A 25,514-nucleotide genomic window follows, 5' to 3' on the forward strand; every position below is an offset into this window, starting at 1 on the left:
GCCTGCTGTGGTTGTCTTTTGGGGGTGGGATGAATTCAGAATGGGAAGACCATGGCCATTTAAAAAGAACACTGAATTTTTACATTTTTAAAGCAATGTTTTAGAATTGTCTTGTCAATTACTTATTTAACAATGATTTTTTTTTTTGTAACTTGTCATTACCAAGTTTTTTTGGTATGCATTTGACTTAGTTTTTCTAGCAAAGATAACTTTCACACTCATGCTTCATCAGTTTTTCATATTTTAGTGACAAACTTACAATAATGAGCACAACTGGCATACACAAGTTTGGGAATAAATGCAACAACCTGGGTAAGCACATATCTCAACCGAAGGGCAGAAGTGGCGTGCCAGGGAGCCCCTAGGTGCCCCAGGCATTCCCTGTGGCAAAGGCAACCTTTAGCGCATGTTAGAAAGGATGAGGACGCTGGTTAATCCATTAACTGGTTAAAGGGCTTTAGTTAAGAGAGTTTCTACTATAAATACATTTTCATTAGTATGCATAGGTAGTAACTCTTAAAGAACATTTTTTGCAAAATGATTTCTAGCATGGGTCCTGCAGAACTTGCCTTAATGAGTAGCTAAATCTCACTTATAATCAGCGGAATCTGTCTACACACATAATTGGTGCTCTGAAGTACTTTTCCTTGGCAATCTCATTTACACTCTGGTACTGTAATTGGTTTATTCATCAGACTATGTTTTTTCTCAGATGGGAAGAGATAATGTTTTGGTTTACTCTTCATTGAGTTATCACCATTTTTAAACTAATAATTTAGAGATTTAATGAGCTCCTGTTCCATTTATACATGCTTGAGATCCTAAATACCTCTGTCAATGTCTTTAGTTTGCTTTTTTTTCTCTTCTTCTGAATCCGATAGCAATGAAGTATGTTATGCCAAGGACAGTTTACAGAAGGAAATAAATAGATATTGTCCTATTAATAGATTTGGAAAATTTTAGAGCTGAAAGAAAACAGTGTGTGTGTTTGTGTGTGTGTATTATATATACACACACAGAGGCAGAGAGAGACACAGCCTGAGAAAGTCAGAGAGAGAAAGATATAAATAGCAAAAAAATAAGATAGACACAGAGAGACAGAATGACAGATATTACATTTATATTACATTACTTTGTATTATATTGCATCACATTATATTGCATCATGTTATATTATATTCATATACATATATACGTGTATATATATATAGACAGAAACAGAGACAAAGAGACAGAAAGATAGACTCCAAGATAGGGATAGAGAGAGAAATTGAAAAGCAGACGGAAACAGAGGAAAAGAGGTAAGGAAACAGCAAAAAGGCAGAGACAGAAAAAGACACAGAGAAACAGACACCATGCAAGAGACAGAGAAAGGGAAACATCTAAAGAGACAAGAGTCACACAGTGATGGTGCTCAAGATTAGCTCTATCTCTGCCTTGTTTGACCAAAACTGTAGAGCCACAGGTGTAGGGGTCAGAGGCCTTGGGGAAGCCATGTCACTGGCCAGAGAGGCAGGCCCAGGCACCAGCAGGGGACACAGTGTCATAAGGGGCAATACGAGACCTTTGAGTAGGTCACAACTTGGGCATTAATTAGATGGCCCTGTGCCACTTGTTCATATCTATTAAATGGGTTTTTTAGCTCTAAATGTATTGTTTTTAATTCTTTTTTTTTTTTTTTTTTGGCCTCAGAAAGGTACTGAAGGAAATCTCTGTTGGAGACCTCAATCCAAATGAGACTGTGCAGGCCAATTTGGAGGCCCAGCTCCTTTCCAAGCTGGACCATCCAGCCATTGTCAAATTCCATGCAAGCTTTGTGGAGCAAGATAATTTCTGCATTATCACAGAGTACTGTGAGGTGAGAGTCTCCTGTCTTTTAAAAAGCTTAACAAAAATCTGTTTCATAGAGAAAGTCTGCAAAAAGATGTCTCAAAAGTTTAATTATCAAAGCACAAACTGAACTATAAAGACCTGTGATCTCATGTCTTGCAGCTAAGAATTATCATCTCTGGGTAATTGACAAATTTTTATCTAATGAAGTGTTCTCTCCTTTGGAAAACTCAGAATGAATATAAAGCTTTTAATATCTTTTTCTTGTGCAGGGGCATGCCCCAAACCTCCTTCAATGGTTCAGTGCTTAGATGGACATTTAAATACCATAACAGAGGCCTGCACAAAGCAGAGATACATCTCTTGAGTTCTAGGTTCTATCTCTATGGCTCAGTTTCCCCAATAGAAATTCGAAATGCAAATATGGCTCATTTTACCCATGGAAATCCTTCATGTTTATTAATTGGTGATTTATGGCTTCAGGTATTTACAGTTTTCCCTGACACTCCACTTTCTCTCCAGGTGATAATAGCTGTGCATTTTATTGATCCCAAGTGAGTATAAGACTGCTTAGAAAGGTGCCAGAGGGGGAAGTTGACAAGGTGTGTCTGTAATGTGGATATGTGCATTTACTCCTGAGAGGCTAGGTAGAGGGGAGTTACAAGAGTTGGGTGAGCAAGAGAATATCCAAAGATGACATTGCTGGATAGGAAGAATTAATATAGTTAAAATGTCCATACTGCCTAAGGCAATATACATATTCAACGCAATTCCTATCAAACTACCAACGACATTTTTCACAGAAATAGAACATATAATCCAAAGATGACATTGCTCCGAAAGTATCTCCCAGAACATTCTGAGAGCTAGCGTAGCCAAATGCAACTTGGAAGAATTTGGTTCTATACATATTTTAAAGTGTATTTAGTTCATAACCTGGGTGTTGCTGTGACCCAAAACAAATGATGCTGGGAAGAAAGGAGATGCTCTTTAGAGTAGAAGGCAGGCCTATTTGGGTCAGAATCTTTGAACAACAAGAGGGTGCTATGTGTTCGAGACACAGAAAAGAGGCAGAAGGAGAAGCAGCTTGAAAGGAGTAGGGATAACAACAAAAACCAACCTTGCCTGCTTTACACGTCAGCTGGTGTATCATCGAAAATGAAACCAGTAGCCAAGTTAAAATATCTGAAAGGCTGAGATACTCCAAGTCTCAAAGGCTTGAAGACTATTCCTCTTCGGGGCAGCCTCCTGAGCTCAACCTTGCTGGGTGCTTCCCCATCCGGGTCCCGCCCCTCCTCTGCTTGTAGGAAAACAAGCAGGAAGAGGAGGAGGAAGACAAAGAGGAGGAGGAGGAGGAAGAGGAAGAACCAGGACATTTCAATGTTTACTTCTCCATCCAGTGGATTGTTAAGAAAATCAATAAAATGATGAGGTGTGCAAAGTAGTGATAGTGAAGAGCTACTCTGGCAATTATGTCACTAATCTATGTAAAACCGCTATGATCCATCAGTTGCAATTTAACCGTTTTTCTTCCTTTAGTCTCAAAACAATGAATAAATTGTTTTATGTGGGCAACAACTCACTCCTACTGCTATGACAATAATTGCTACTTCTACTGCTGTTTTTGGCACTGAATTTTCCAAAGACTGTTTTCTGGTCTTAAAATATTGTTCACTGTGGTCAGTACTGTCCAAAGCACCTTCTGGGATGATGGAAATGTTCTCTATTTGTGCCGTTCACTATAGTAGGCACTAGTTGCACATGAATCTTTAGCACTTGATGAAGTGTGGCTAAGTGTGATTGAGGAGCTCAATGTTAAATTTCATTTAATTTTAATTAATTTAAAATGTAATAACCATGTGTAGCTAGTGGCGGCTACTGGATTGGTCAAATCTAAATGATAAGCGATAACTTTCCCTGTATTAATTTTTAAAAATTTTAATCTACCTGGAAAGTTATAAGAATAACAATGAACTCCAATGTATCCTTCGTCCTGATTTCCTAATTGTTACCTTTTTCCAATATTTGCCTTGTCATTCTATTTATTTATTTTATTACCTATCTATGTATCTATCATCTATCTATATTTCCTGAACCATTTGAGAGTAAGTTCAGACATGATGTCTCTTTGTCCTAAATGCTGTATTTTCTAAGACTAAAGACGTTTTCTTACATAACTGCCGTACAATGATGAAAATCAGGAAATTAACACTGGTCCAATGCTAGTATGGACTGCAGTGGTTCTCACTGTGAGCCCACACCAGCAGCATCAACGTCACTTGGGAACTTGTCAGAAATACAGATTTTTTTTTTTTAATTAATTTATTGGGGTGACAATTGTTAATAAAATCACATAGATTTCAGGTGTACAATTCTGTATTACATCATCTATAAATCCCATTGTGTGCTCACCACCCAGAGTCAGTTCTCCTTCCATCACCATATATTTGATCCCCCTTACCCTCATCTCCCACCCCCCACCCCCCTTACCCTCTGGTAACCACTAAACTATTGTCTGTGAGAAATACAGATTCTTAGCCTCCACCCCAGCGATACTAAGTCAGAAATTCTGGGGATGGAATCTAGCAAAATATTTTGACAGAGCTCACCAGGTGAGTCCCAAGCATGCTAAAGTTTGAGAAGAACCCATCTAATCCACAATTCATAGTTAAATTTAGCCCATTTGTCCCAATTATGTCCCTAGAAAGGACATTTCTATAAGAATTTCTTTTTTCTCCTGCTGAATCCAATCCCGGATCATCTGTGTTAATTTTTCAATGCTGGTGGTTTCCAAGGGCTGAGTTGCTCTCCCAGAAGGGGTGTTGCCATGGTGACGGCCCCGCAGGTCCCAGAACAGCTGCGGGGCTTCCAGGGCTGCATGCAGCGCTGAGCTGTCAGGCTGCCACTTCCTTGGCTCCCCAGGAATGACGTGTGGGGATCTCTTCGTTCTTGTTGCCAAAAGATATTTCTCATCTTCAGACCCCCAAATGTGCTCTTAATTCCCACAAGCCTGGCATTATTGCCTTTTTATTTATTTTTATTTTTTCAATTATTATTATTATTATTTGCTTTTTAAAAGCTGCCTTATTAACTTCACAAAATATAATATGCATCTTTCCACATAATAGTTACAATTCTCCTGCTAACAAAACCTTACAGACTGTGAAAAACACAGCATTCAACTAGACGCTGGTAAAGATACCCACCGGGAACAAGTGACATCAAAAGGTTTACAACAAAGGTACATTATGAACGTGTATGTTTAGAAGGCAGGTGTTCCCTTATTAACTTCAGGGAAAACATAAGGATTCAAGGCATAAGGCAAAACTCATCGTGATGGTCAAGGTGACGGGGGTCAGTGCTAACTGCCCACAGACTATGACTCAGTTGCTTTTTCCTCGCCATTTGCATGACTTGTTGCGTCTCCTCCCCAATCCTCTCCAAATGCTCTTCTCCCGTCCTTACCTGTGGCTCTCCACGCTTCTGAATCACATCCCATCTGCACTGCCTACCACGGAACCGCCTACGATTTTCTCTGGGCACACTATCTTCTCCAGATTCCAAAGGGAGGGAGGGCCAAGGGCTCTCCCCTGTTAGCGTCTTGCCCCTTTTCATCCTTGTTTTCCATTTTCTTGGTTGATATTTTCCACGTTGATATTTTTTGCCACTTGCTCCTCCTTTGATGCTGGGCCTATCCTTGCTATCTCCTCCTCTCGATTCTCATGGCGAGTGTGCGTGCGCTGTGGGACACTTGCAGCAGACATACAGACCTGCTCAGTTTTCCCAGGGCCTGATAGCGGCCAGCGGTGTACAGGGCAGTGGGGAAGCTGGCACCTGACAGGAGTGACGACTGCCATTCCCTTTCTCTGGAGGTAAAATAATAATACTGGGAATGGCTGATGGCCAAATTTGCGCCTCATAGAAAAATACTGTATCATCATTTAAATACGTGGGGTTTTTTTGTTTGTTTTTTGTCTCCAAGTTTCCTCTTCTGTAATTTGGGGCCTTGCAAGATTGAAACATACAAATGCATGTATGAGCCCACTAGCTATATCCACCACCCAACACCTTAGACATATCACATCAGATTATGAGTGTCAAAAGCAAACAACCCAACTTTCACAACTTCCTCTTAAGATCTAACGAAATGTTCGAGGGGAAATAGTTCTAATGCTATGAAAATGGCAGAATATTGCAAATACTGCCATCTTCTATGTGTATTCTCCCCTGGAAGTGCAACTACTTGCTGTTCCCTGCCCATCCTCTGCAGTCTGACACCTCTTCTGTGCTTGGGCCGTTTCCTTTCAGAACGTCCTCCTAGCCCCACGTCTCCAAATCCTACCCATCCTTCCAGGCCCAGCTGAAATGCCGCCTCCCCTACAAAGACTCCCATAATCTCTTTGCTGGAAATCATTCCCCACCCGAGCGCCCTCGCATAGTGTTTTATTTCATGTGGCACTCAGCACATTATACATGGTATAAACCCTCTCAGACTCCCAAACATGGGAGTCATTTTTGTATCACATCATGGACCCACGTAGGGAGCCATAAAGAAATTAGCACTCAGGACATTTTATTTTTTCTGACAAATTCTTTACCACTTGCTTCCAGCTGCCCCCCATCTCATTTCTGTCAAACACTGATGGTAAAAGATAAAATATTGAATCCTTCTACCTGTCATATATGTTAAAAGCATTTTGTCTTACCTTAGTTTGCTGGTTCACCTAACAATGCACTGCACTGGAGACCTGTGAGATACTGACTGGAAGTTTTCCATTTGTGTTAGGATGAGGCATCCCCAGACACCTGGGTGTGAAGTTAGTAGACAAAACAGAGAGTGGGTGAGATCATATATCTTCAGGAGAGAGAGAACATGACTACCCTGTTTCCCCAAAAATAAGACCTAGCCGGACAATCAGCTCTAATGCATCTTTTGGAGCAAAAATTAATATAAGACCTGGTTTTATTATATTATATTATGTTATATTATATTATATTATATTATACCCAGTCTTATATTATACCTGGTCTTATATATTATTATTATATTATATTATATTATATTATATTATATTATATTAAGACCGGGTCTTATAGTAAAATAAGACCAGGTCTTATATTAATTTTTGCTCCAAAAGACGCATTAGAGCTGATTGTTCAAAGGTTGGACTTGTCTATTTCCTGATCAGTGATATTAACATAGCTCAATAAAAATTATATCAGTATAATGGTAGTGCTTAACCTTAGCTCTACATTACAATCACCTGGAGAGCTTTCAAAATCCCAAGACCTGAGGCCCACCTCCAGAAAGTCTGATTTAATTGATCTGAGATATGGCCCAGACATCAGGATTTTTGAAAGCTCTGGGTGATTGGGTGATTCTGATGTGCTGCCAGGGCTGAGAACTGCCAAAAAAAAAGAAAGCTTAGTGTGGCAACAAAAGAGAATCATAAAGGAAAACTTTGTCAGTGTTTATGGAGACCTGAGCAACGGTGGCGCCCAGACCTGGGCACAGGGAGGTCTAGCCATGTTGGTGAGATGCTCAGGCTACGTAGCATGGTGCTATTATTCAGGAAAATTGTCCATGTTGTTCTCCTTGCTCCCTGAGCAAACTTCTGCTTCCAGTTCAGCTCCCCACAGGTCTTTTCTAACAGGAAAAACACCTGCTGGCTAAGCTGACATGAGCTCCCTGTTGTCCTGGCAGTTCTAGTTCTCACTGTATATGAATAAATCGGCATTCTAGATTATTTGCTGGCTCCTTATGAGTTTGAAGTTCACAAAGGCAACAGTAATCAAGGGTCTTTCCAAAAGCCATTATTGAGCCCCAGCTCTGTGTCAGAGACAATTCCAGGCACGGTGTGGGACAACAGAGATAGTATAATATTTCTTTAATGAAACTGTGTGGTAGGATAAACGAATACCATCAATGGCTAAAACTCAAGGGGGACATGGTAAGTGCTGAGGGAAGGGTGTGGTTAAAGTGTTATGGGAGGTCAGAGCAGAAGAGAAATAACTTCAGGCTATGGGAGCCATGGAGGCACTGGCATTACATTTAAAGTATGAGAAGGGTTTGGCCAAGGGATATGGGGCAAGGACATTTCAGTTAAAGGGACTAATGTGATAAAAGGCTCAGAAATAGGAAAGCATAGACCATGATTTAAGAACCTAATACTTCACCTTTAATTGTAACGTGCTTGCAGTTAACCACATTGCCTAATGTTAACGACTTATAGATCCATAGAACAATTATCAAAACCAGTATATTAATATTTTACCAGTTTCCCCTCTAGTGTCTTTTGTCCACTCCAGGATCTGATCTAGGATCCGACATTGCATTTAATTGTTGTATCTCCTTACTCTCCTCTAATCTGTGACAGTTTCCCTTTCCTGTCTTGTTTTTATGACCTTGACACTTTTAATGACTATTGGTAAGTTAGTTTGTAGAATGCCTCTCAGTTTGGGTTTGTCTGATGTTTTCTCACGATTAGATTGAAGGTATGTATTCTGGGCAATGTCCTTCTCAGTGCATCATAAGAGAGGGTACGTGATGTTACTATATCTTATTACTGGTGATGTTAACTGATTATTTGATTAAGGTTGTGTAGACTGGATTTTTCCGCTGTAAAGTTACTGTTTTCCTTTTAGTAATAAATAAATATCTTGGGGAAGATAATTTGAGACTATGCTAATAATCTGCTTCCCCTCAAACTTTCACCCACTGATTTTAGCATCTTTCAGTGGAGGTGGCCTGGATCACTGTTCACTGTGATATTTGCCTAATGGTGATTATGTATTTCCCCCATTCTTTCTACATTTACTAATTGGGATTCTCCTATAAGGAAGAGCTGTCCTACTCTTCCTTCTCCTCCATTTATATATTTATTCAATTATTTATTTATATCAAAATGGACACATGGATATTTATTTTATTCTATAGGTTATAACTCAGTACTGTCATTATTTATTTCGTTGCTCAAATTGTTCCAGCCTCAGCTCTTGGGGCTCCTTCAGGTTGGCTCTTGTATCGTCCTAGCATGCTGCCATCCTTTTTCAAGGCGAAGTGGGTTCTTATCTATTAATTCTATTTTAGAGATGAGGAAACAGGACCCCAGAAAGGTGGAGTGATATTTCTGACAATCACATGGCTGGAATGTTGAATTTCATCCAGGGCAGGATCAGGACCAGGGATACTGGGAAAGCTGCTCTTTTTTTCCTTTTTCCTTGGATTGCTTTAATTCCCTCCTTAATAGGTAATAGAATGAACCAAATAATCCACGAGTCCTACCTGCTCAAGCCTGTAATTATCTACTTCTACATGGATATGAATTAGTAGACATTGGTTGTTTTATTGTTCGTATCAACAATGTTAACCAAACATGTTTCAAATGGTAGCCCTAAACAAAAAACAAATTTCAATGCAGCCACGTTTCAATCAAGCCTGACTATGTGAATTATGCCAAATATAGAACCAAAACTTTTGGTTATAAGATGGACAAGTTCTGGGGATCTAATGTACAGCATGGTGACCATAGTTACCAGTATTGCACTGTACACCTGAAATTTGCTAAGAGAGTAGATCTCAAGTGCTCTCACCACATACACAATCAAAGGTAACGATGTGAAGTATTGGCTTTGTCAATCAGCTTGACTGTGGTGATCGTCTCACGATGCACGTTACATGTTGTACATGAAAGCTGCTCCTTTTCTTGGCTTATTCTCACTTATAGTCTGTATCTTTAGCTCCATTTATATGATATACATAAGCAGAAACACATGTATATCAATTTGCACACGCATACATATTTTAATGCGATGATGATATTATTAATCATTTTATTTTCTCAGTAGGAGACTAGATAGGGTTTCAAAGAGTGGAAATTGTGTAGATTTTGGCATCACATTAAGTTCTGTTCAAATCTTTGTCCATTTTCTTGAGCAAGGTATTTCATTTCTCTGACATTTTTCCTGATCTTAACATAACGTAACAGCACCTATTTTGTTTTCAGCTTTTTATAGGGATTTGAAATAATGAATGTTGAAAAAGTGGCTATCAGAGCTTTGCACCTGGGAGACTGTCAATGGAAGTTGTTGTGATAATATTTCATTATTTTATTGCTATTCCCATTCACCCTTTCCAGTTATTTTATAGAAGGCCAGTTAATTTTTACCTCTTTGAGTTTTTGACTCGCAGCCTTTAGCATGAAGATTCATCCCAGAAGGAAGAAACATGCAAATTCTTAGACACTAAGGGGTCTGAGAGCAACTTTCAGGCCAGTACTTGCTAAGGATCTGTTTGTACTATAAAATAGAAAACTGGAACATTCTCTTATGTTCCTTGTTTATGTTAAACTGTTTAAATAAACCAAGCAGGTCGGTTGAGTTTTACAGTCTTGAAACCCTAGTGGGTGTCAGTAGACTCTTTTTGCAAGTGAATTTAGCAGTAACATGTGGCCTCCTGGCTTACTAGCTCTCAGAGAGTCCTCATAACTTCCAACTGATGTGTGTTGGGTCTACAGTTACAGATAAGCTCTTTTCTGTCCTCCAAAGCCATTGCTTAGAGTGCTGGGGCCGTCACCGCCCGGAGGTGGTTGTTTATGGATGAGAAACACTCTTAAGCTAGAGATCATTGTGACATTGATTAGTGTCCGTCTGTCTTAGTCTAGTCAGGCCACTGCAGCAACATAGCCATAGACTGGATGGCTTATAAACAAAATAAATCTCTTTCTCACAGTTCTGGAGGCTGGAGGTCTGACGTCAAGGCACTGGCAGATTCGGTGTCTGGTGTAGGCCCGATTCCTGGTGCATAGATGGCCATTTTCTTGCTGTGTCACCTCTCATGGCGGAAGGGGTGAGGGAGCTCTCTGGGGTCTCTTGTATAAGGCCACTGATCCCATTCTTGAGGGCTCCACCCTCATGATCTAATCACCTCCCAAAGGGCCCACATCCTAATAGTATCACACTGTGGCGGGGGGGGGTGTTAGAATTTCAACATGTCCATTTTGGGGCACACAGACATTCAGTCTGTAACGCCATCAGGGTTGTCTTCAGTGGCCCGCTTTGCTGAAATTGCTGCTAATTGAGGGAATTGGGCATTATCTTTGGAGAGGTGGGTTCCACCAGGGTCCTCTGGTTTTCCTGGGCAGCTCCATCCTAGAGTAGGTAGGCCGCCCTGAATTTATGCTGTGCCAGTTCTATGGGTCTAGACTTGATTCAGTTATGAAAGACTATAAATAATATGTCTGATGTTTTTATACAGCTAACCTGATCTGTTCATGATTTTTATAAGTACCAAAATTAAAGTCATTTTATTTGTTCCATTTGCTTTCTTTGTTTAAATTAGGAAATATTTTAACCTTTTAACAAAAAATTTAACAAGTAAGGCCACTTATTTTTACTTAAAATTGCTAATGTAAAAATTGAAAAGCAAAACTAATTTCATTTAAAAGAAGGGTACTAATGCACTAATATAAAGCAATTCATAAACCCAGTACAACTTATGGCATTTGGGATATGGCTTTAACTGACATATGACTTCATATAAATATAAGTGTTCAAAAATAGGATCAGAATAACCTACTTCAAGTAGTTTTTAAAAACAAAACAACAAAAAAACCCCAGTGATTTATAGATGAAAGAGTTCTTTCACATCATTTCTTAAGATAAAAATGAGTTCTGCCATTTTATTCTTATTCATGCACTCTTGCCTCAGCAGGAAGAACATTAACTCGAAACTAATTTGAAAAAAAATAACAACTAAACCCAGGAATGTTCATTTATGTTATCAGACATGATACAACATGGCACTCTTTAGTAACTATTTAGAAACTAGATTTTCTTATTTTGCTTTTAAGTGCATAACATGGCTTGACTTTCCCCCCACTTTTTATGCACTCCATTACAGTGAATTTCCAAAACTCTGAGGAAATATCTTCAAGTTCAACATTTATTGGTGTCTCCTAAATAATGTCACAGGCTTTAAAAATATGTCATTATAAAATGATTCTTATTCAATCCTGACTTTCCCGATACATATTTTGCCTTTGGAGTTTTTTAAACTATTGGACAAAGTATTTCCATTGATGGGTACAATATTAAGTATATGGCCCATTTGTATTATTATCAAGCAGCGTTTTCTTAAAGTGTGGTCCATGGACCACCTGGTCCAGAGCTACTTAGCATGCTTGTTAAAAAAAAGACAGATTCCTTGGTCCTCTCTAGATTTATTGAATCAGAGTCTTTGTTGATACGGCCCAGGAATATACATTTTAAACAAGCAACTTGGATGACTCTTATGCATGCTAACATTTGAGGTCCTCTGTAAGGATGTATTAGAAGCTTTTTTTAAGAAGAGATGTAAAGTGTGAAGGAACAGCATTGTAAGATGTCAACCAAGTAAATTAATAAAGGGTAGCTTTTTCAATTTAAAATGAACAAGTAGGGCAGAACAGTTTTTCGAGCTCCTCTAGCCCTAAAATCCGTCCCTTGTAAATGCTCTGAACATTGCAATTTCATTGTATTCAGCTTTCTGAGAAGGCTCTACTTTGTCCTTTAAACTGGTTGCAAGTGCTTCTGTTAATGACTCAAAAAAAAACATAAATTATTTTTTTTTAAATCGTTTTTAATGGCAATCAAATATAGAGCTTAGATACTGTATTTGAGTTGTTTTTCATTTCTTCAAGGTCTTGGCATTTCAAAGTCAATCTGATATTGGCTAACTGGGGTGAGGTAGGAAAGAGAAGATACCTTCATTAATCCATCCAGTAGTACATTCTGGGTTACAAATTTTCAAAACCTTAGAAGTTAACATCAAGGCTTAGAAGCTAACATCAAAGTAAACACAAAACAAACAGTTTTTCTTGGAGATAAACATGAAAAATGAAAATTGTAAGGGAGTAACTTGAAGATGAGATCCAGCTCTCTGATTAATTTAATCTTTTGGCATTCTAGTTCTTAATACCAGGAACTAATGCATTCCTTCTTTTTATGGTTCTACCCAGAGAGCAAGGGGGAGTTTGTATATCTCCTTTTGACATGGTTCTTTGAGCTACCATTAAAGAAGGCCCTATATATTATTTATTTAGTCACAAGAAATTGTGCAGACATTTAATATCAATGCAGGAAACAGACAAGCAACTTCTACTTGCTACTTTAGAAGAGAGCATAAGGAGGTGATTGTCAGACTAACAATAAATGTCACCCAGGGTGTGTGCTCTGCATATGCAAAGACCATTTTTATAGGGACAACTGTACTTATGTGTCACCTTCCTAAAGTAAGAAATATTAGGTTGAAGCAGACAGCTTCATTGATATTTCTTTAAGGCAAGGTTTTTTTTTTCTTTTTTCTTTTTATTTCTTCCCTCCCTCTCTCCCTTCCTCCTTCCTTCCCTCCCTCCTTTCTTCCTCCTTCCTTCCCTCCTTTCCTTCCTTCCTTCCTTCCTTCCTTCCTTCCCTCCCTCCCTCCCTCCCTCCCTCCTTCCCGTCACTCCTCCTCTGTTCAGGAAGGAGACGGCAACATGCAGATTATTATCTTTCTGCCACTGGAGATGTTTTATTGCATTCAGAGAGTCTAATGTGCTATTGAAAGTAGATCTTGTTTTTTGTTTAAAATTTTTGTTCTTTTTCTGTGGGGGAGAAAGTTTTGTTAGAATCCCCTTGGATAGAAAAGGAAAACTGGGAATGGAAAATATATATATTTATAACTCACCTTTCATCTGAAGGGCTTTTGTGTCTACTTCACAGGATGTTATAATCTAATATCAAAAAATGCTTAGTGCAACTTATAGAAACATTATGATTCCCTTTGATTGTTGCATTGCCTATCAAAGCTTCTCCTCTGCATCTAATGTGCCGACTCTGTCAGGAATAGTCTGTGAGTAGCTTAATGTCTGGCTCTTGTGCTCCTATGTTCCTTACGGATGTGGCACTTGCATCTCGTCTCCCCACGGGGCCTGTGTCGGCATCCCCCAAAGAGCAAACATAGGTGTATTTACCTCATTTTCTTCAGAGGAACTCTTCTCAAGTTGTCTCTAAAGTCTCAGTGTTTTAAGGTAAAAGGGATGAGATATAGGGGTTCTCTAGGAGAATTTAACATTTTTTGTTTTCATTTCTATGGTAGTTGAAATACATTTACTTGCATATAAGCATAATTGGGAGGAGTCTTATATTTTACTCCGCCAGGCAATTTTAGTTGTCTTTCGTTTATGATCATGATTCATTTTTGGCACCAACTATTATTCTTTAACCTATTACCAGTGAGTGGTAGGACAGAGACTGACTAAATGTTTAAGTGATGTATTGGGACCTCACATGAATCAACAGTCCACATTCCTGAAAGTTTTGCTGTAGCTAAATAAAGGAAAGCACGTGTCTGTCTGAAAAGAATCTGTACTCCAGCAGCCAGTACTGTATGCACAATGGAAGCACCAATTTCATTTCACCGAAACATTATTACTTGATATTAAGTTAATATCATATATGTAGGTGTTCTGCAGTTATATACAACTCTAAGCATAAGCAAAGTTATTCCTAGTTTTAGGTGGGTGCATATAAATATGTAATATAACAAAATGTAATAAAAATACATTTGTAGGTAATATTTAGCTAACATAATTTAAAAAACCCTTTTATAATAGATTTGTCCTTGAGTGGTGTGAAAGATAAACGCAGCAATACATTGCTTGAAGCGGTGAAAACAGAGTTTCTTCAGTCACTACTGACAGTGGGGGGAAAAGCTGAGTCCATTCTTCTATGTGCAGAGGTGACTGGATGGTATAAAGGTAGAATGGGGGAGGGGGAAACGGGGGCTGAGCAGTCAGGGAAGTGAAAAAGCACAAAAAGCAGTAAGGGGGTTGGTCCATGTATGTCTGAGTTTGCTAATTGCTGCTTATCCAACCTCAGGCTGCTACTCTCCCAGGACACCCGGAGACACGGGCACTATCTTGAGGTGGGCTGGAACAAACAGAAGGTTCTTCTGGCAACCCTGAGTTTTCCAAGGCAGGGACTTTCAGGGGTACGAGGGTCTCCCTAGAGATGTGGCCTTGAGCTGTTAGAAATAGGTTAGTATTTGTTCAAGTCTTTATAGGACAAGGTTGAGGCCCAGTCGAGAAGAAGGCTCAGAGGAGCCTGGCTAGAGTTTGGTCAAGGAGAAAACCTTTGTCAGTGATAGTTACAGAGTGGCAGTATGTCCTCACTTTCTTATGATAAACAGTGACTGCTGTGTATTAACCATTGTTGAGAGAACTTGATTTTAAAATCTTAACTGAAAAACATATGAAGAATGATGCTGTTTTGTTTCAGGGCCGAGATCTGGACTACAGAATTCAGGAATATAAAGAAGCTAGAAAAACCTTTCTAGAAAGTCAAATAATAGAGTGGTTTATCCAGCTGTTGTTGGGAGTTGACTACATGCATGAAAGGTATGTTCATTTGCTACTGGGGGACAGAATTTCTTTTTAACAGTCATGTCTGAACTTGAGAAATGAATTTTGGGGGATAGAATGAAAAGGAAACAGGCCAAAATGGTAAGTGACTATAGCTAAACATCTATAATATGCTTTTGTGTGAGGAAACATTTTGAATGATTGTATCTAGAAGACTTACTTGAATAGCTTTTGGTTGTTATTGTAGAAACCAAGTTGGCCTTTAATACAAAACAGAAGCTTGTATTAAGCACATTCCCCTATGTCTGATCATCTCTCAGATATCTTTAGCATGCTATGAATTTCTTATATGTTACAGCAGGCTTGAGCTATAAATACCCTAGGATGCTACAAATGAATTGCATGTTCGCCTTGAGTGTGTCAGTGCACATTTAGCTATGTGTTCACTTCCCAAGATGAGCTAAGAAGATATTCTTTGGCCTCAGAGAGGTAAGTACTTAGACCCAAAGTCATTTTGGATGTGAAATAGCTGATAAAGAAGGTCAAAGTATGTTTTATGAGTTCAATTGTCTATATAATTTGTATTTACAATCTGGGCCTCAAAAATGTATTTTAAAACTTTTAATTATTTTTTATACAGGTCAAAAGTAAGACGTTTTAGATGTTAAATGTTTTATAGACCCATAAAATGGTATGAACACATTTGAAACGATGAACATATGTAAATAAAAGTAGATACTATGAGATGTCCATGTTAGCTTTCAATTTAGGAACATGTAGTAACATTCTTCTTAAACAAAAATGAAAATTTATAGGTACACCAAGGTCTGGCAATCCATGGATGTCAAATAGCTTAAATGTGCCATTGTAGTATCTGATTGCATAAAAATAATTGGGTTATTCTGTGCTTTGACATGTATCTTTTAAAACACGAGCTCCATGATACAGGTAGCCACTGACTTATTGACAATAATCTGTATTGACTTACTGACAACTCATAACAACCTTTTGATTGATGTAAAACTATCCTAAGAGATCATGATAAAAGAATATCAAATAATCTTTTAATAAACCCAAAGCTGTTGCATGTAGGACATCGGTGTACATAGAGTTTATATTGCTATTTGTTTTATTTTATTTTTTACCATTCCATGGCATATTTATTGGCTTATACATAAGGAAAACAACACATATAAAGATGCCAACTTTGACATTCTGTGTGCAAAATAGGAAACTGAAATCTTATTCATTTAGGAATCCAAATATTTTTGATACATGTGGGTCTACTTACTACTAGTTAAAATAAGTGAATTTAAAATAGTCCTTCAAAGAGAGAATTTAAATTTTTTTCCAAATCTTTCAACATTCCAAGAAAGTCATTAAATGAGGCTAAATGTTTAAATTTGTGTATCTGTGAATCTGAAATACCATCCTTTGTCATTTAGATAACAAACGATGATATTTCTTATTATGCTATTAAAACCAATTATTGTAATTTCAATTTTATATTTAAGTTTATTTATTCCTTTGTTAAATAGTGATACATTTTTTAAATGGCCTAACTTCAAAGAGCTGTTAGTAAAGCACCAGAGATAAAACTTGTACCTAAATAACTATAAACCGTGTATCATGGTGGATATATAAGATTGTGATTCTCAACTATGTACTGTATTATGGCCTGGGTAAGTTGCTTAATCTCTCTGAGCCTTTGTTTCCTCATCTATAAAATAGGGATAATATAGGGATTCTTCCTTCCTTACTTACAAGGCTGTAGGGAATATGCATTGAGATTTTACACATTTAAAAAGTGTGCAAATAGTTAAGCCCTATATAAATGTTGTTGTTTTTTGGTTGTAATTCATTGTAGAAATGAGGACCACCAGAAGGGCTAAAAAAAGCTCTTGACAATAACAAGTGTTGTCAAGGATGTGGAGCTACAGAAAGCCTCTTACATTGCCGTTAGGGTGTAAATTGGTATAACTATTTAGGAAAAATGTTTGATAGTACCTCCAAAAGCTGAACATTTACATATCCTGTGACCCAGGAATTCTATTCCTCAGATGAAAAATGAGTACCTATGTCCAACAAAAGACATATACAAAGATATCCATAGAAGCCTTATTTGTAGTGATCAAAACACTAATAAATGTCTGTTTACAATAGAATGGTTCAATAAATTGTGGTATATTCATGCAATGTAATACTACTCTGCAGTAAAAAAAGAACACACAATTGGTATGCATGATGCAGAAGAATCTCAGAGACATGATGTTGGGTGAAAACCCAGATGCAAAAAAATGCAAATTATATGACTCCATTTATATTAGGTCAAAAACAAGCAAAGTTACTCTATGGTGAGTCAGAATAGGGATTAACTTTGGAAGGGAGTTTTAACTGGAAGGGACACAAAGAAATCTTCTGGGATGTTGGAAATGTTCTATATCTTCATCTGGGTGGTAAATTACAAAGATGATTATATATAAAACCATCTTTGTAATTTATATATATATATAGTTATATATATATATACATATATATATATATGTATACATATATATGTATATATATGAGAGATATCTGAGAGAGAGAGAGAGAGAGAGAGAGAGAGAGAGAGAGAGAGAGAGAGAAGAAAGTAGAAGTGAGGCCCTAGATCTTGGGAAAACACTAAGACTTATCTGCTGTTTAGATTCCTCCAGGATCTGAGCCTTGACTCAAAAACTCGGGTATAAGAACATTATCTAGGAGGTGATCTCAGGAAGCAGAAGCTATGAAATGGGGACAGAGTGGGATGGGGAAGTGAGAAAATCCACACGGGGCACATTTTGAGCTGGTCGCTGCTGTGGGTCGAAGGATGTTGAGAGGCAGCAATCTTCCATATGTTCTAGGTTTGGGGCTCCTCTTTTTGCTTTCTTGCAGAGCTTTTCTGAAAACTCTTGCCCATATATGACTATTGTTTCCTGGCACTATTATGAATTTTCTCTTGTAAAGTTCCTCATGTTTCTGGGAATTTGGGGTGGAAAGGGGAGGAAGGTAGCTCCGTCTTGATCCAATCTCCAGAATAGTTTTTAAATGGAGAAATGCTGTATGTTATTCCTGACCATAAATATATAATCTTTTCACTTGTGTTCTTTTTCAATGTTTATTTTCTATAGATCTAAAATATGTTTCCTATAGTAAATAAACTATCTTAATTATCTGTTTTTAAAGCAATTTAAATCCAAGAGAATGATTTCATCGACATATGGCATAGACACCTGTAAAGAATAATGTAAAAAGCTAACAGTTCACTAAAGGCTACCTAGAGAATATGGCACTAAACTCATTCCTGCTGTTTGTGTTCTGAGGCTCATTACCATCTCTCCCAAGCATCCATAGGCTGGTCCAATGTTTGACGGACTGTGGAACCTTGGACAAAGCTAGAACTGTACCCTCTCTGAAAGTGCAGTCCTGTAGCCTTTCTTCTCTTTGTTCCAATTAATTGTCTAGTTTTGAAACATCATCTCTCGATGCCACAGCAGAATAGAATTGGGCATACGGGAACTCCCTGGGAGCTGATAATGTCTTGTTCATCTTTTGTTTTTGCTCCCAGTGCTAACACAGAAACCACAAAACAAAACAAAACAAACAACTCCCCTCAAACTCATTTCTGTTGAATGGCATGTTCAATTAGTCTAGATTTTTTAAGATAACAGACAGAGCAGCCTCTGTACAGAGAGCCCATTTGCTGGTTACCCAAAGGCCTTGCTGATTTTCGTGCTTTCACAGTGGAATGGAGACCAGGGCAGGGGCGTTGCCGCCTCACCTAAAAGCCCACACATTTCCCCAGCCAGTATTGTGCAAATGGCTAAATATTCCCTGAAAGGTGGCATGAGGAATTTATTTTTAATGTTGTGAAGCTCCCAGGGAAAAGGCCTACTTGTGAATACAGGTCAGTAAGTATGTCAGGAAGTGGAGGGATGCTGCCCTAGGTTTGAAGATGCAAATGCAAAGGGAAGTTGTGATATCTGTGGTGTTACTGGAGATTCCTGCTTTTGTCTGGTTCCCACTTCTTAAGGATGTCCTGAGGTCACTTTCTTCAAGGAGACCCCACCCCCACGCCGGGTGTAGATGACCGCTGCTGTGTTGTCAATAGTTATATTGGAGAGGACCTGACTACAACACAGAGGGCTCCTCATGGTCATGAGGGCCCACAGCACAGGTGAGGAAGCCAGACAGGTGCCCCTGTGTCTAGGAGAGAGGCTGCATGGCTGACTAGCAACAAAGCTGTCTGGGCCGTGCATCACCAAGGAGTCATTGCATGTGCCAGCACCTTCAGCAAGAAGCGTTCTCAATCCATCCTGAGACCCCCAGACAAAGGACTGATCTGTAGGGAAGAGAGTGATGTGTCAGAAACTATTCAGATAAGGGCTGACGGAGAGATGAAGGTTACACTGTCCGTAGCTGCTCCACAGTCCTACCTCAGGCTGGGAGGTGAGAAACACCTGCTCTCTCTGCTGCCACAGACTGTTCTTTACTCTGGTTGGTCCCGATGGCTGGAGGATGTAGAAAATGTCCTGCTCGAGGAGACAGAGGCAGGAGCTCTGCATGTATTTGACCACAACTGTCATCTAATCTTAATCAGGTCGCTTAATTCTCTTGGGCATAATGAAACTTAGCAATGAGAAGGACCTACCACCACTCCTGGTGATACGGTGTGGAACGTATGAGGTAATAGATAGAGAGCTACTGTGAGCTTTTTAGAAGAGCGATTTTATATAAGTTGCCTATATTAGTAGTCACCTTGTTATTTCTTGGATTTGATGTTCATATACTCCAAAGGAAAGGGTGTTAATCAAGTGTGTGATAAGACTTTGTTGGTGGAACTATTTTTTGCTTACTCTAACCCCAAAGTCAATAAATTATACTTTTAAATTAGCTGCTCTGTTGCATAGAATTTATTATTCCATTACCATAGTGCCAGCCAATTATTTCTCATAACCTCTTTCTAACATTAACTTTTTTCTTAAAATCCAGTGCTGCTTTACTTATTTACATATTTATATATGTGAGGGCTGCTAATGTATTATTATCTGTAGCTCATCTTCTACTTGTCTAGTCTTCAGGTAAATTTCTCTTGAATGTATTACTTATTCCAAGTTCATAGTGGCCAGTCCCCTGGTCATCTCTCTAGCTCACTATTCCAAATTCTAAACCCTTAGACTCTGACTTCCTGGGTACTTGTAGCTGAAAGAGACCCAGTACCTGCTCCTTGAATCTATAATCAACAGCTGCAAGGACTAAGTGAATCAACCTAAGATGCTTTTAAGTGCAACTAACAGAAGCAGCTTAAACAATAAAAAAAAAAATTCACTGTCTCACCTAAAAAGAAGTATTCAAGAAGGATGGTTAACTCTGGTGGCTCAGTGGTACCCTTAGGGGTTCAGGTTCTTTCTATCTCTGTATTCCCATTCTCAGCATGGTTGGCTTTTGTAATCAAGCTTGTTCTTTCCTGGTTACCAGGATGACTGCAGCACTACCACATATCACGTCTTCATACAGCAGTAACCAAAGGCCAGACGAGCTAAAAGGGGCATATATCATCCTCTTCTGTTCGTCTTTTATAAGAGTAGGGGAGTATTTCCTGCAAGCTTCCAGCAGACTTCCCTTATGTCTCATTGATGTTAAAAACATTTCCAAAACTTAGAAAAGGTAAAAGAGATTACTGGGTATTCTTTCAGTGCAGTGCCAGACTTAACTTTCTATCATCTGTGCTATTTTATAACTCTGAAGAGGCAGAGCTTAACTTGAACATTTTTGTCTGTAAGAGATGCAAATAATTTCTTTTCAGTGGAACAGATACCCTGGGGATGTGGTGTACGGCCCTATTGGGCATGAATAACAATCATATCTTCCTATAAACACCCTAGTTTGTCAAACATTCTTTGACTCAGTTTTAACATCTTACTAGTTCCCTTGTTAATGAATGAGTTGAATAAAATCCTTGGCATGTGTTCATTTTATGTTTTCATGATATTTACCCTTTTGAAAATTATACTTTAACGTTGGCCAGAATTTTGTCCCACCACATATCTAAACCAGTCACCCCAAAAGGAAAAGAGAGTACCTCAGTTTATTTCCTGCACTTTCCTCCATATTCACATCCCAGTCCCCACACTGCCCTTACCAGCCAGGGCTGAGGAGGGCCCAGCCTCCCCAGGGCTCCTGGGGTTCTGACGGTGAGGGAGAAGAGTAGGGGCGTGGCCTCTGGGGAGGCACTAGCAGGCCTACCAGGTACCACCGGCCCTACCAGGGGCACTCCACGGGTGGGCATCGAGGCGGCCAGATTTTGTTTCACCCTCTGTAGTTAAATATAATTGTTTTCATTTTAACCAGTAAGTAGTCAACAACATACTCATGCACAGCCCTGCTGTAGACGTTGGAATATGAGAAGGCAGGAGAGAATATTGATGAAATGCAATTTTCTATTGTTCTTTTTTTTTAAATTATTAACAAATGAGCCCTCACTAAACGGTATTTATCTTTGTACCAAGGATACTTTTTGAAAATCAACATACACTATTGACATCTGCCATGAGTGAAACAGACATACGTGGGAATAGTGGTTTGTACAGCCAAACAGACCGGTTTGTACTCACAGCCTGTATGACCTGGGGCAAATTACTCAGCCTTTCTAGGTGTTGATATCCTCATCTGCAGATAGGGCATAAAAATAGTAGCATACTGCTTTAGATTTTAGCACCGGGGGTTGTTTGTCCTAAGATGAAGTGGCCCAGACTATGTTGTTCAGTTTTATTCTTTCCTCTTCACTCTTAAAAGCATGCTTATTCCTATCGAATTCTCTGACGCCTTAAAGAGGGTAAAGATTATTTGAATTAGAAGAAACTCCTGCCATCATCCCTAATTCTTCGCTTTATATACAATTCAGATTCCATTCCCTTTTTGAGTGTGTATCCATTTGTCTCCTATGGAGTGAAGTGGATGGACTCTGATTGGCTTTGCTTTGGCCCTGCTCTCAGTAATGATTTGCAGCTTTGCTCTGGAAGGCGGAGGTTTGACCATTGTCCTGACGTCATGAGGCCTGTATTATCACTAATTGTACTGGTTAAAAAAATTATTTTTATACCTCATATTTATTTATGGTGTTAACTAATAATAGTACGATTTTGTACATAAGTGTAATCATTTGTTGGGAGAGAAATTTCCGTATGACCTGGTAAAGATTGGTAACCATTTATAATTATAAATAATTTTTAATAAAGTGATGATGGCTGGGTTCCCTTCCGCCATCTATTATAGATTTGTGTATTTTTCTTTTATCTCTCCAACCTGATTGTAAGCATTATGGGATATATGGCGTTTTCTTATGAATCTTTATATATTTCTCACATTATATAGTATAGCACATAGCATGTAGTTGGCACTTATTATTTTTTTGGATTAATGGATGAGCCCCCAAGGTGGTATTCATCTTTTTGCCAAGGATAGTGCTTTCTAAAATTAATACACATTTATTGATTTTTGTACCATGACAAAAGAACTGTGTGGAAGAGAAAAAGATGATATACTCATAGGCCTGGCCTGAGTGATTGCTGAGGCTGCTGGAGGCACTGGTAGGGCCAGGTCTCGCAGTGTCTGGTAAGCCGTGTATAGGATTTTAGACTCTATTCCGGAAGCAGTGCAGAGCCGTGAGTGGTTTTAAAGTTGGGGCTTCAAGAGCGGATGTTCATTTTATGAAGCTACATTTCTGTTTCCAGCTTCAGTGTCAGGAATACTGTTCCCAGACTGGGGTCTCCTATTTAGGCCTGGTGATTAGATACGCCATACTGATCGATGCCTATTGGAACCATGAGTTGTTAGCAATGGCCTTTGTCAGGGAATTATATAATCCATTTTGGAAAGATGTCAATCAAAAATAGTTTGAAAAGTTTAAGGACATATAAACCCAAGGATGCAATTAAGTTCAACTTGCCAATTTTAATAAATGTCTACAGTGTTATAGGAGATAGTACAGGCAAGTGAGATATGGGCCTTGGAGAGCTTATAATTTGGCAAGAGTGGTTGGGCAACTGTAGAACATGGTGTCAAAAGAAGAACAGAAGTGGGAGAGCATGTCTAACTTGCTCATGATCGTAGGAATGGTGATTAGGAATTAGGAGAAAGGGATAGGCAGGGATTCTTTTCTTAGCTTGGGCCTATAGGAAACAGCCTGGGGCAAGGATTGAAATGCAGATATGGTGATGGAAAGAGAACCGACTCTGGGTGGTTAACACACAATGAGATATATAGGTGATGTACTACAGAACTGTACACCTGAAACCTATGTAACTTTACTAACAATTATCACCCCAATAAACTGTAATTTAAAAAAAAAAAAAACAGAAAGAAAGAAATGCTGATGCCTTCCTTGGGAGGTAGAGACCCAGGGTGGTGAGAATGCGGGCAAATTGAAGCAAGGCAAGGATGTGAAGCAAAATGAAGCCGTGTGTTATTGTACTGGCCGTCACTTCACAAAGAGCTGGGGAGAGACAGCAGCAGTTTGCATGGTAGGCATATGTGCACGCCTTATAGGCACATGGGCTGTGTGCCTTGGGAAGAGAAAGGAGGGGACATTTATTTACTTATCTTCTTTATCCTCCTATTTCTCACTGATTCACCCCACGGGAGTTAACTCCTTTGCACTTCCAGGTTACATCATCTAGTTTCTTACATTGCCACTTGGGATGCTAGATTCCATATCCTGTGGTATGGTGTTTCATTCTAGTCCAGATGTGGCAGGAGCCAGAGAGTTGGGCATTCCCTGGCAAGTGACGGATTGACTTCCAATACCTCAGGGGGCAGCATCTTTGGAAGAAAGAAGGTAGGGGACTCTAAGGAGGTACATGAGGTTTATATTCAGTACAATCTTGAAGGACAGATAGAATTCTGAGAGGCAGGGATGACAAAGGAAGGCATTTTAATATAAGCAGCGACACAGAGGAAGAAACATGTGCTGCATTTAAGATAAAGCAAGTGCTATATTGGCTACAACAGAGATATGACAGTTTCTTGGCCCAGATGTTTTTGGCTTGTAAATGAATTCTTGAGGCTTTTTTTCCCCCTTTTAAAAGGTACTCCAAATATATAACTAAATGTTTAATCCTTCATTAGATTGTTCATATGATTAAATTAACCAACTGGAAAAAAATGCTTTGTCAGGCCATTTCTTACAGATGTATAAAAAGGTAGAATAGGATGCTGAAAACGGAGAACTCCAAATGCTAGGCTGTCCTTGATGCAGCCAACAGCAGGGGTCAGAAGGGTCTGACCTACCCAGCCAATCAGCTCTAATGCATCTTTTGGAGCAAAAATTAATGTAAGTAAAATTATATTAGAGTAAAACAAGAACAGGTATAATATAATATAATATAATATAATATAATATAATATAATACCGGGTCTTATATTAATTTTTGCTCCAAAAGATGCATTAGAGCTGATTGGCTGGCTAGGTCTTATTTTCGGGGAAACATGGTATTTATATTATGATTTAAAAATTTTACATTTTGCATGAAATTTTATATCCTGTTTTGCCTTTTTGTAGGAGGATACTTCATCGGGACTTGAAATCAAAGAATGTATTTCTGAAAAATAATCAACTTAAAATTGGTAAGATTTTTTAAAGTATGTATTCCAGAATCATTAAACAGTATATTCTAGATGTTATCGACATATCAAGTTGAACTATATAGTGCCTAGAAGTGTTAGAGTAATCACTGGTTTATTTTAACTTCTCAAATTTTTGTTCTTATTTGGTTGGGGTCAATAAAACCAAATTATTTTATTTCTGATTATCTGATATAAATTGAGATATAAGACATTTGCTATATCCTTTGTAGATTCAACTAATATGTTTTCAGTTTCTACTCCATGCCATCCACTTTGCAAGCGGTTAGACTTGTTTTGCTAATCTGATTAATTACTACAGGTTTTCCCCCACTTAAGCGATTAGCAGTTATCACTGGTAATCAAAATGTTGATATAATGGCTTTGTTAACCTTTAGTTCTCCTTCAGAACTGTACCTCCACTCATCACAATTATTGGATTGTTTAATTTACATGCAAGATGTTCTTAGAGAGGGAAGACATAAAAGCATGCAACTAGGTAGGCAAGTAGAGAGAAGCTGGTGGATTCAAACTTTTATAGTCATGTTCCTGAAAAGGCTTTTATTTAAAATTTGTTCTTTATTGTAAATGAAGAACAAACTCTCCCCTCTCAGTTGAAATTGCAAGTCATTATATTCAGCCCTTCCAAAATCATTCCGTTTG

At 38.6% G+C, this 25,514-nt stretch overlaps 1 protein-coding gene and 1 pseudogene across 7 annotated transcripts in view; one reads left to right on the forward strand and one right to left on the reverse strand.

The window, feature by feature from the left end:
- Positions 1-25,514, forward strand: part of NEK11 (NIMA related kinase 11) — a 192,454-nt gene that overhangs the window by 41,708 nt on the left and 125,232 nt on the right. For 5 of the 7 annotated variants that reach the window (XM_074312832.2, XM_019725963.3, XM_074312833.2 and 2 more), the window contains exons 3-5: positions 1,693-1,858; positions 15,127-15,245; positions 24,790-24,854. In XM_074312832.2, coding sequence (XP_074168933.2) covers positions 1,693-1,858; positions 15,127-15,245; positions 24,790-24,854 — 350 coding nt within the window. The remainder of the gene's footprint in view (positions 1-1,692; positions 1,859-15,126; positions 15,246-24,789; positions 24,855-25,514) is intronic. The other 2 variants (XM_019725967.3, XM_074312836.2) reach the window with 2 other exon arrangements.
- Positions 4,952-5,687, reverse strand: LOC109444535 (protein BEX1-like; annotated as a pseudogene).

This window comes from Rhinolophus sinicus, chromosome 5 (assembly GCF_057876585.1).
Source record: "Rhinolophus sinicus isolate RSI-liver-muscle chromosome 5, RSI-T2T, whole genome shotgun sequence".
Lineage (NCBI taxonomy): Eukaryota > Metazoa > Chordata > Mammalia > Chiroptera > Rhinolophidae > Rhinolophus > Rhinolophus sinicus.